Here is a 10,632-nt window from a genome sequence, read left to right as displayed (position 1 = left end):
TGGAAAGGAGCAGTAAGACACTGATACACACACAAAAACCGACAGCATGGTTGCCAAAGGAGAAGGCACCAATTCCGAATGTACAAGCACCAGAACAGTGGTTTGGACCGAATCTCTTGGAGGTGGTGGTGGTGGTAGGTGGGTGGGGTCAGGAAACGATGGGTGGTGGCCACCTTGGCTTACACTGCTGAAGAAGGAAGGCAGAAAGCTCTGAGGTCCACTCTCCCTTTAGGCTGCGTACCCAAAGACAGCTGCTGTGACTGAGCTTTCTACCGCAGAGAAGGGAGAAGGGAGAAGGGAGAAGGGAGAAGGGAAAGATTTAAGCCAACTAAGTTTACAAACCATAATTCTACCCAAAGTTTAGGGAAATGTGAGTTCTATCAGGATGCTTGGCACAATAAAAGGTTACAATGCAGTCTGCCAATGTACTGTGATTTCCATAGAAGCATGATATCACTTAGGTGGTTACCTCAGAAAAGACCATGAGGAACTTTCTAGAAGGCCGACAGGGTCAGTTACTCTGAACATTATGCACAAAGTCAAAGTTGCAGGCCGTGCAGGAACGGGGCTGTGCCTTCCGGGCCGACGACCTATCCGGAAGCTGCTGACGGGATGAGCTGCCGCTGGGGGCCGCTCCCAAGTCACAGGAGCTGCGCAGGCTGGGCAGAGTGGGAGTGGCGCCAACACAGAGGAAGGAGCAGAGAATTAAGGCAGGTGTAGCACGGGACTGAAGTGGATGCCTTTTTTGGTAATAGCTGCTTGTCCACAGAAGGGTGATGCAGATGGCTAGGTGATGTCCAGTAATACCTGATGTCCTGATAAAGCAGTAGTCCTCACCAAGTGTCCAAAGCCACCAGTGTCTCATGAGGCAGACGCGTATCTGACGTCGAGAACGGAAGCAGCCTGAGGAGGGGAACAAAAGCAGGAGCATCAGAGCCGGCAATGAGACCAAGTGCTGACTCTGGTCTATTGAGCAGGAGAGCCGGTGCACACGTGCCTCTCGACTGCAAACCCACACGCTAAGGCCAGGGCTGTGGGGACGGCTGTGCCAAGGCAAGGCAGGCACGAGGCAGGACTTAAATAGGACTCAAATTCTGGCTCTGCCATTTTCTAGCTGGGCAACTGCGGAGTCCAGGTGGCACTGTGGGTTAAGTGCTAACTACAAGACATGCGATTCAAATCCACCAACTGCTTCCAACGCAAAGATAGGGCAGTCTGCTCCTGTCCAGCTGTCTAGTCTCGGAACCCTCAGTAGATGGGGCAGGTCCATTCAGTCCTGTACAGTTGCAAAGACTCAAAAGCGACTCGATGGCAGTGAATTTTTGGGTTTTAATTTTGGAGACATTAATCTTTTCTTTTTGAGCCTCAGTGTCCTCACCTGTAGCCTATACCTGTAGCCTATATATCACAAGATGAAATGAAAAGATACGTAAGTGGCATGTCAGCCCAGAGAGTGGCAAGCAGTGGTGATCTAAGTCTGTGGCAGTCATGCTCATTCCAGCCCACTCCACAAAGGGTCTGTGGTTCTGGCCAGGTCAGACACACGGATATGTAAGAAAGTATGCAGTGTTTTCTCAGAGGGCTCACAGGTACTTCTTAACTTTCCACCAAACGGAAAGGACCCATGAGCCCCAACGCACATGCTGGAGTGCCTACCATGACCAACTGCTAGGGACACACTGGGCCTATGAAGCCCAGAGTCCACACAGGGTTGCTCCTCCCATCGGAGTCACAACAACCTGGAGCCGCAGTTAGCTGAATGGGCAGCCGTCTCCTTGCTGGCAGCCTCCTCCCCGTATGCACTGCAGAGGGCAGACATGCCACCAGGCCACCTCTCTCTCAGCTGCTAGACCCACGGGATGAGCAGGAATGGGACTTTACAAGGACACCAAGTTCTCAGCATTGCCCAGAAAGTCAATGAGGCAGGCACCATTCTACCAAGTTCCCTTAGGCCTTGTGGATGCGGAGACGGCAGCTGTCCACTAGAGATTCACTCACTTCCTTCTGCAAACGGACACACAGAGAACAGACCACTGGCTGGTGCAGGGGGCTGCTGGGGCTGCATGAGCCTCAGAAGAAAAGGAGAAACAGGGTGAGATTGTGTGCTAGATGGCAGAAAGGGTTTAGCACATTAGAGACGAGTTAGGGAACATCATCCACGTTATCTCCTCTCCTTCCTGAAGAGAAGCCGGAAGGACAAGTGAGATCTGCTGCTGCGGGGAGATGATCCAGTGATGGCCAACACCGAGAAAGAACATGATCTGGACATTCATGGTGCAATCCACTTGCAAAGTGCACCCCACCAGTAAGGATGTACCTTCTGAACGGACAATAAAGGAAAGAAACCAGGATCTGAGTCCCTCAGGAAGTGAAGTAAGCAGAAGAGAACGAAGAAACACTTGCAGAAAGGAAAGAGGACGGCTCTGGCCTTCGAGTGACCATCAGACTTTCCACATCAGCCCCCACTACTAACAACCTCAGCTTTGGTGACACATCAAGAGAGCATATGGTCATAACGTCTTCTCATTCTGCTTCTAGTAATCCTGGGACCAAGGCAGAAGAAAGAAAGTATTCATTCTTTGCTAATTCTGATGTTCCTTCCCCAGGAATCCCCATCTCTTTGATGCTTTCTAAATCAAGCCCAGGGCTCAGGAAGTTCATTTGCTGTTAAAGGAGCAATGAGCACTGGGACAAAACCACTGCCACCAGCTGAAAACACCTTCCTCTTGCTCTTCTGTTCCTGGGGCTCAGGCTGGGCCAGGCAGGGGTGTGGGGCACCACTCACAGGTAAGACTCTGCACACTTACTACAAAGTGAGTCTGGAAGAAGGCTCTCGAGAGTCCAGTTTAACAAAACTAGTCTCTTCCAACATTTCTGACAGATGGAGGTAAAGTGCCATGAGGTTCTGCCTCAGCTACTCAGAGGACCATGGTACATGGAGGTCCAGCAAGGACAGGGACAGGGATGGCACCTTCCTTCATGGGCATTCCCATGCTTGGAGGGGCTCTTAAAGGAGAGATCAGGCAATCTAAAGTAGGTGATTTTAAATCATTCCTGCAGGGCATGGGAATCACTTTGATGAAAACATGACTGCCCTTATGAAGCGTAAGTTAAAGTTTAAATGAACAAATTCATACAAGCCCAGCCTCCATTCTCATGTTCTGTGGGTGTGTGGGTGCCAGGTATGTAATAGGGAAGGCCCAGCTAGACGACAAAAGGAAGCAGATGGGTTCCAGCAGCCGCAGTAATCTTCCTGTCTAATCCTGGCTAATGACAAAGGGAGTCATGATCCTGGAGAATAGCAGAATGCCAGCCTCTGTCCTGGACGTTTCAGTCCATCACAGAACCAGAACTATCCCCACGAATACTGAAATCCGTTAGCCCAAGTGGCATCAAAGGCTAGGAGAGCTGGAGATCAACCCAGTTAGCTCCGATCTACGTGGTTGCGTTTTCTGGACACTCTTTCTCCAGCCCATTGTTTCATGGCAGAGAGTTTTAACTGTATTAAGGAGATGTTACACAGACAATCATGAATGTGTTTTGTAGCTAAAGAAAATCAGGATGGAATTAAGAATTACTAAGACGTTAAACCACCGCTCACTTGTCAGTTTGTCGTACTGTGTGGTTGTGATGCTGAAAGTGATGCCACCAGTATTTCAAATACCAGCAGAGTCACCCATGGTGGACAGGTTTCAGAGGAGCTTCTAAACTAAGACAGATTCGGCAGGAGAAGCGGACTATTTCTGAATGCTTAGCCACTGAAAACCTTCTGAATAACAGTGGAACACTGAAACATTAGGGATAGCATCAGAGGATTTTCAAATACAGTGCTGGATGATGAGCCCTTCAGCTTGGAAGGCACTCAAAATAAGCCTGGGAAAGAGGTGTCTCCTCAGAGATGAGGCGAATGGAGCAAAGCTTTCGGGAGAATAAGCTGTAAACATCCACTAATAACTGGAATATGGAACATATGAAGTATGATTCTTGGAAAATTGAAAGTTGTCAAAAATGAAATGGAACACATAAATTGATATCCTAGGCATTAGTGAGTGGTATTGGCCATTTAAAATCTGATAATCATATGGTTTACTATGCCGGGAATGACAAACTGACAAGGAATGGCAACACATTCATGATCAACAAGAACATTTCAAGAAAGATCTATCTTCAAACATAATAATGCTGTCTGTGATAGAATAATATCCATATGCCTATAAGGAAGATGATTCATCAAATTTATGCATCAATGGCTATGGCCAGTGATGACGAAACTGAAGATTTCTATCAATTTCTTCAGTCTGAACTTGATCAAACCTGCTATCAAGATGTATTCGGTAATTACTGGTGATTGGAATGCAAAGGCTGGAAACAAAGAGGAAGGATCAGTAGTTGGAAAATATGGCCTTCGTGACAGAAATGATGCTGGAGACCGCATGACAGAATTTTGCAAGATTAATGACTTCTTCATTGCAAAGACCTTTTGAAGCAACGTAAATGACGAATATACACATGGACCCTCAGCAGGTGGAATTACAAAAATCAAACTGAAATAGTTGAAATAAAAATAAACAACAAAAAAAAATCAAACTGACTACACTTGTGGAAAAAGACAGTAGGAAAGCTGCAAATCAACAACCATAACCAGGCCAGGGGCAGACTGTGGAACAGACCATCAATTGCTCATATGCAAGTTCAGGTTGAAGCTGAAGAAAATTAAAACAAGTCCATGAGAGCCAAAATATGATCTCGAACATATCCCACTTGAATTCAGAGATGATCTCAAGAAAAGATTTGATGAATTAGACACAAATGATTAAAAACCAGAAGAGTTGTGGGATGACATCAAGACTATTATATGGCAAGGAAGCAAGAAAGTCATTAAGACGACAAGAAGGAAAAGACCAAAATGGATGTCAGAGGAGACTCTGAAACTTGCTCTCCAGACTTGAGATGCTAAAGCAAATGGAAGAAACGAGGAGGTAGAAGAGCTGAACAGAAAATTGCAAGGGGCAGCTCAAGAAGACAAAGTCAAGTATTATAATGAAATGTACAATGACCTGGCGTTAGAAAACCAAACTGAAAGAACTAAAGAAAAAATTCAAACCTCAATTTGAAATACTGAAGGATTCTATGGACAAAATATTGAATGATGCAGAAAGTACCCAAAGAAGATGGAAGAAAGACACAATGTCACTGTACTATTATATCACTATTATCGTACGCAAGTAAAATTTTGCTGAAGATAATTCAAAAACTGCTGCAACACAACAGGACATGGGCAGGGAACTGCCAGAGGTTCAAGCCAGATTCAGATGAGGATGTACAACAAGGGATATCACTGCTGACATTAGATGGATCTTGACTGAAAGCAGAATACCAGAAGATGCTTACCTGTACTTTACTGACTTCACAAAGGCTTTCGATTGTGTGGATCATGACAAGCTGTGGACAACATTGGAAGAACGAGTATTCCAGAACTTAACTGTGCTCATGAGGAACCTGTACACAGGCCAAGAGGCTGTCATTCAGACAGAACAAGGGGACAATGAATGGTTTAAAATGAGGAAATGTGTGCACCAGGGTTGTATTCTTTCATTATACTTAGTCTGAAAGATTGAAGTTATTAAAGATTTCATTTTGCGTGGCTTCACTATGAACACTCATGGAAGCAGCAGTCAAGAAATCATAAAACATATTCCATTTGGCAAGTTTGCTGCACAAGACCTCTTTAAGTGTTCAAGAGCAAAGATGTCACTTTGAGGACTAAGGTGCGCTTACGCCAAGCCATGGTGTTTTCAACAGCCTCATATGCGTGTGACAGCTGGACAATGAAAACAGAAGATTGTAGAAGAAGCGATGCATTTGAGTTATAGTGTTGGAGAAGAATAGTCAAAGTACCATGGACTGCCAGAAGAACAAACAAACCTGTGTTGCAAAAAGTACACCCAGAATGCTCCTTAGAAGCCAAGACGGGGAAACTTTGTCTCTCATATTTCAGACGTATTATCAGGAGGGGACCAGTCCCTGGAGAAGTAGGCAGTTAGTGAAAAAGGAGACCACCAATGATGGGATGAAATATATAACAAGGATTATGAGACTGTTGCTGGACTGGGCAGTGTTTTTTCCTATTCTGCATAAGGTCGCCCTGAGTCAGAATTGACTCGATGGTACCTAACAACTAACAACAGAAGTGAAAATGTGACCAATATACACAATGAACACGAACACATGCATATGACAGTATTTACAGATCCAAGTCAAGCTAAGGATAAAGTAGTTGAAAAAGGCCATCCATTTAAAAACTAACTGGAACCGCGAGCATGAACCTGGCAGAGATGAGACTGTGTCATGTCAGATTTACCTCGTCTTCCTCTTCAGGCATCTTAATAGGATTATCTGGGGACTTTACAGGTTTGCTGGGCCCATTGGTTTCCTCTTTACCATGTTCTGCCTCCCACTCTTGTAAAACTTCATCTATGTTGAAGCGCCGCCGATAATTTACAAAAAAGTTCTTCACTTGCACCACTGATTTGTTCCCAATCACGTCTGAGATGGCCTGGAAGTCTCGGCCATACTTCCTGATGGCTAGGAATGCAAGAGAATAATCACATATATATGTACATATATTTGAATACAAAAGAAAAAGTTTTTTAAAAACAAAATCGAGATGTATCCCTTATTTAGATTTTTATAAAAACAAAACCCCTGGGGTCTGAAGTGTGTGATACCAGAGGCAAGGAAGCAGTAGGTGGTTCTAACCCACAGATGCTGGAACAAAGGAGTTGAGCATGAAACCGTCCTCTAGAAGTCAGTGTCTGCCCACCACATGCCCTTGGACAATGACTGATGGCTGCAATGGCACCGCACCCCACACTCTTGCCAGGTTCCCCAGGTCTGTAACACATGGTACCTGTGAATCTTCACACTCAGGGTTCTTGCTCAGAACACAACTAGTCAGAACTGAACAAGCACCTGATAAAATACACCCTGGACACTGAGAAGAGCCCTGGTGGCAATTGTGTTTGGTTGAAAGCTCTCAGCTGCTTATAGAAAGGCCTATAGTTGGAGCTCATCAGCCACTCTGAGAGTCTGCTGCTGTAAAGATGTACAGGGTTGGAATCCCTGTGGAGCAGGACCACTCCTATAGGGATGCTATGAGTCTGAACTGACTCATGGCTGAGGTTCCTGAGGAAATTTATACAACTTTCGAGCTCCGAGAAAACAAAATAAAAAGGAAAGCCCACAGGGAATGTAGTAATTTGGCTAAGATGCCCACTGGGAGAATGTAAGCCTCAAGGATCTATTTTCAATATAAATCATGAGCTGAGAACTAGGCAGGGCATAATTTTTCCCTAAAAGCTATAGTTGCTGTTAATGGGTCTATGGAGAACAGTCCAATACCTTGTACAGCGAGAAGCTGCTCTTCTGTGGTCCAACGTGCATTAAACTTCTGAATGACCTAGACATCACATAACTCGGATTAGTAAAGTACATGGAGAGAGAGAGTTATCATTATCAAGGTTGGATGAATCTTTCTTTTTCTTATTTTTAGAAGGTTAACATCAACTCAGTTTATAAAACTTTTATCTACAGCCTTCCTCCTAACAGACAGGTACTGGGAATACATTACACAGACACCTAACTCTTGAACACGCCAAACTAGGATCTGACCTGAGATGATGCTAACACAATCCTACCTCTGGAAGTCGATATGGTTCTATCCCACCATCGAGTTTCTCTTTAAGAGCACTGTTCGTCTGTTTAATATTCTGAATCTAAGAAGGAAAAAAGATTTTATTTAAAGAATGGAAAACTTATATAAAGGTATAGAAAAAAAAAAAGAGAAACAACTAAGAAACCTAAAACAAAGAAAACACAAAAAACCAAGAGTAAATAATCTCCAGCTGGCTGCCATAGACAAAAACGGAAAATCCAGTATCTTTTTATTAAATGTTCTTATTGTGAATTGAATGAAAGTTTACAGGGCAGATCATCAGTTTTATATTCAACAAATCATACACCTTGTTTCATTACAATGATTACAATGCCCTCCAGGTACCATCAGTTAACAGTATTTTCCTCTATTCATTTTAGTGTTTGTTTGTTTTTAACCTCTCAGGCCTAGCTAATCATTTACTCCACCAAAGGGCACAGAGCCAGTATCTTTTGAGAGCATATACTCGATGCTTAACTGGCTTGCTAAGAGCAAACACACGAGGGCAGGCCTCGTGAAGGGGGTGGGAGGGAAAGCGCCCCTGTACATAGCCCTGGTCCAGTGGTGGAGGTGACCACCTGACCACCAGCAGCCATGTGGCTGGTGTGTGACAGACAGCAAAGCTCTCTGGGCATCGGCATCACAGGACGGAGCTAACAAAGCAGCCACTGGAGAGGCCTGTGAGCTCCATGGAGACCAGGATCTACAGCAGAAGCTAAGGGCAGCCTGGCTGAGGCCCCGCACTGCGTTCTCTCAGTCAGGTGGTACTGACTGCACCTGGGGCCAGAATGGCTGTGGGATGACTTTCTCCTGAAAGACCACCAAGCAGCATTCCCGTGGGTTTCCCACAATTCTGACTTGGACCAACTACAACTGTTTGCATTTTCTCACAAATGACTTTTCCCACATGACTGCCGTGATTCAGTGCCTCTCATCTCTCACTGCCTTAGCCTAATCAGAGAAAGACATGAATCCCTGTCCACCCACAGCTGAGCCTTTCTTCCCCTCCCCCACGGGCTCTGGAACCAGCAAGTAACAAATGCGTGCCCTTTTCTGCCAGTCTCCAAAGAGGAGTCTTTCTAAGTGATGCACTGGAAGAGCTCTGACCCAGCATCTGTCATCTCTGAGTAACCACACAAGCAAACAGAAAGCAAGTAAGACATCAAAGACACTCCTGAGTAGAAAGTGCCCTTCACTAAAGAAATCTTACCAAGGCCAAGGAAGAACAGCAGCACTTGAGAGGTGAGAAGGGGTGAGAGACAGGAGACTGCCATCTTGCCTTACCCACAGCTCTTGGTAAATCTCTCTCCTAATTTCTTTCTAATGAGTCCTGGTGTGGTGCTGTGGTGCTGTAGGGTAAGCACTGGACTGCTAACCACAGGGTCGGTAGCTCAAATCCACCAGCTGCTCCTTGGGAACTCTATAGGGCTGCTATGAGTTGGAAAGGACTTGATGGCACGCAACAACTCTCTTAAAACAAAAGTTGGAATCCTTTTCCACTTAGAGTGCTGTGTACACTACACAGACTTCCAGTTTCATGGACTGTTTCCCGGGCTTTACTTCTCTGAAAACGGCTCACAGGTGGGGCTGCCGGGGGAAACTCCCATGCTCCGGCGTTACTGTAAGGGTCAGGCTGAGTCTGTCTCTGTTTAGCAAGGGCTTCAGACCCTACTAGAAAGACAACACACTCCATACCTTTTTGTACTAATGCAAATTAGAGCATAAAAACATAAATGCAGAAATGTGCACAAAATTTCTTCTACACAGTAGAAGCCCAAACGGCCACTTCAACTGACTGAAATTAACAAATCAGAAAAAGTAAGCTGATCCTAAAAGTGTACTTTGTGGAAATTAAGGCCAAGCTCTTGGACTAACCCTGCTCCAAGAAACCTCCTGGGACGCTGGGAGTATTCTGAAGCGGCGCTGTCCACCATGGGAGCCACGAGTTCCGTACTGTCACTGAGCCCTGAAATGGGTGACAGAGGAATGGAATTTTTCCATCTCCAGTGGCCTAAATTTCAATAGACTGATGCAGCTGGTGGCTCAGCTGCACTTCCAGCCCGTGATACTGCAAGGGTGCTGCATGTCCTCTCACGCTGCAGCTAAGTCAGCCACTCCTTAGTCTGTTCACAGATGGTACAAAATAGATCCCCTGCCCTCCCCCAGGACTTTTCTGCATTTTCTGAGCAGATCAACATGCAGTTTCTCTCTTTAATAAAGCAGCATACAGATGGAATGAATGGCTACAAGGCGAAACAGCCAGAAATTCTGAAGCAACAGTTAGATTCTCCATTCTCATCAGCCTGTATCTCTCTTCCGAATGCATTCTCTGTATCAGAAAGACCCAGTATTTACGCAGGAGAGTAAGTGCAGGTGCTAGCTGCTAACTCTGCAAAGGAGGCCAAGGGGCAGTGAGCTAAAGAACGAGGGTACCAGAATGATCAGCATTTTCCTAACACACAAAGGGCACTCTGCTTGGTCCAGTGTCTTCTCCCAGTTGCATGCACGTGTCTGTTTCCCACTTCAGTAGCATCAAGCAGACCTTTCCAGTCTCCACTCAGAGAAAGAGAGCTAATGTAGCTGGGAGAGACTGCTGGCTCATTTAACACTCCAGGATGCCTTCTCTAGACACCGACAGCATCCCCAGGAGCTAGGACCCGGCTGTCAAGCTCGGCCAATACCTGTGCAAAAGTCTGCCAGGAGTTTCTGGTAAGGAGGTGGTTTTTCCTGATACAAGGGGCAGATGGATTGGCTCCACCTCCACCTAGACCAAGAGGCAGTTGTTCGAACAGAACATGGGAACACTGAAAGTTTTAAGGTTGGGAAAGGTGTGAGACAGGGTTGTATTCTTTCACCATACTTATTCAACCTGTATGCTGAGCAAATAATACGAGAAGCTGGGTTCTATGAAGAAAAAC

General features: G+C 45.5%; 1 protein-coding gene across 1 annotated transcript in view; it reads right to left on the bottom strand.

Annotated features, from left to right (window-relative positions):
- Nucleotides 1-861: 861 nt before the first annotated feature.
- The window catches only part of RCOR1 (REST corepressor 1), a 206,501-nt gene continuing 196,730 nt past the window's right edge, over nucleotides 862-10,632 (bottom strand). Inside the window, exons 9-12 of the mRNA XM_006839536.1 lie at nucleotides 7,698-7,775; nucleotides 7,402-7,459; nucleotides 6,362-6,585; nucleotides 862-903 (exon numbers count right to left, since the gene is read on the bottom strand). Of these exons, the coding sequence (XP_006839599.1) occupies nucleotides 862-903; nucleotides 6,362-6,585; nucleotides 7,402-7,459; nucleotides 7,698-7,775 (402 nt within the window). The remainder of the gene's footprint in view (nucleotides 904-6,361; nucleotides 6,586-7,401; nucleotides 7,460-7,697; nucleotides 7,776-10,632) is intronic.

Source organism: Chrysochloris asiatica, unplaced genomic scaffold, assembly GCF_000296735.1.
Source record: "Chrysochloris asiatica unplaced genomic scaffold, ChrAsi1.0 scaffold00025, whole genome shotgun sequence".
NCBI lineage: Eukaryota > Metazoa > Chordata > Mammalia > Afrosoricida > Chrysochloridae > Chrysochloris > Chrysochloris asiatica.
Note: the sequence above shows the minus strand (reverse complement) of the source record. Positions and strands in the feature narration are given on the sequence as shown.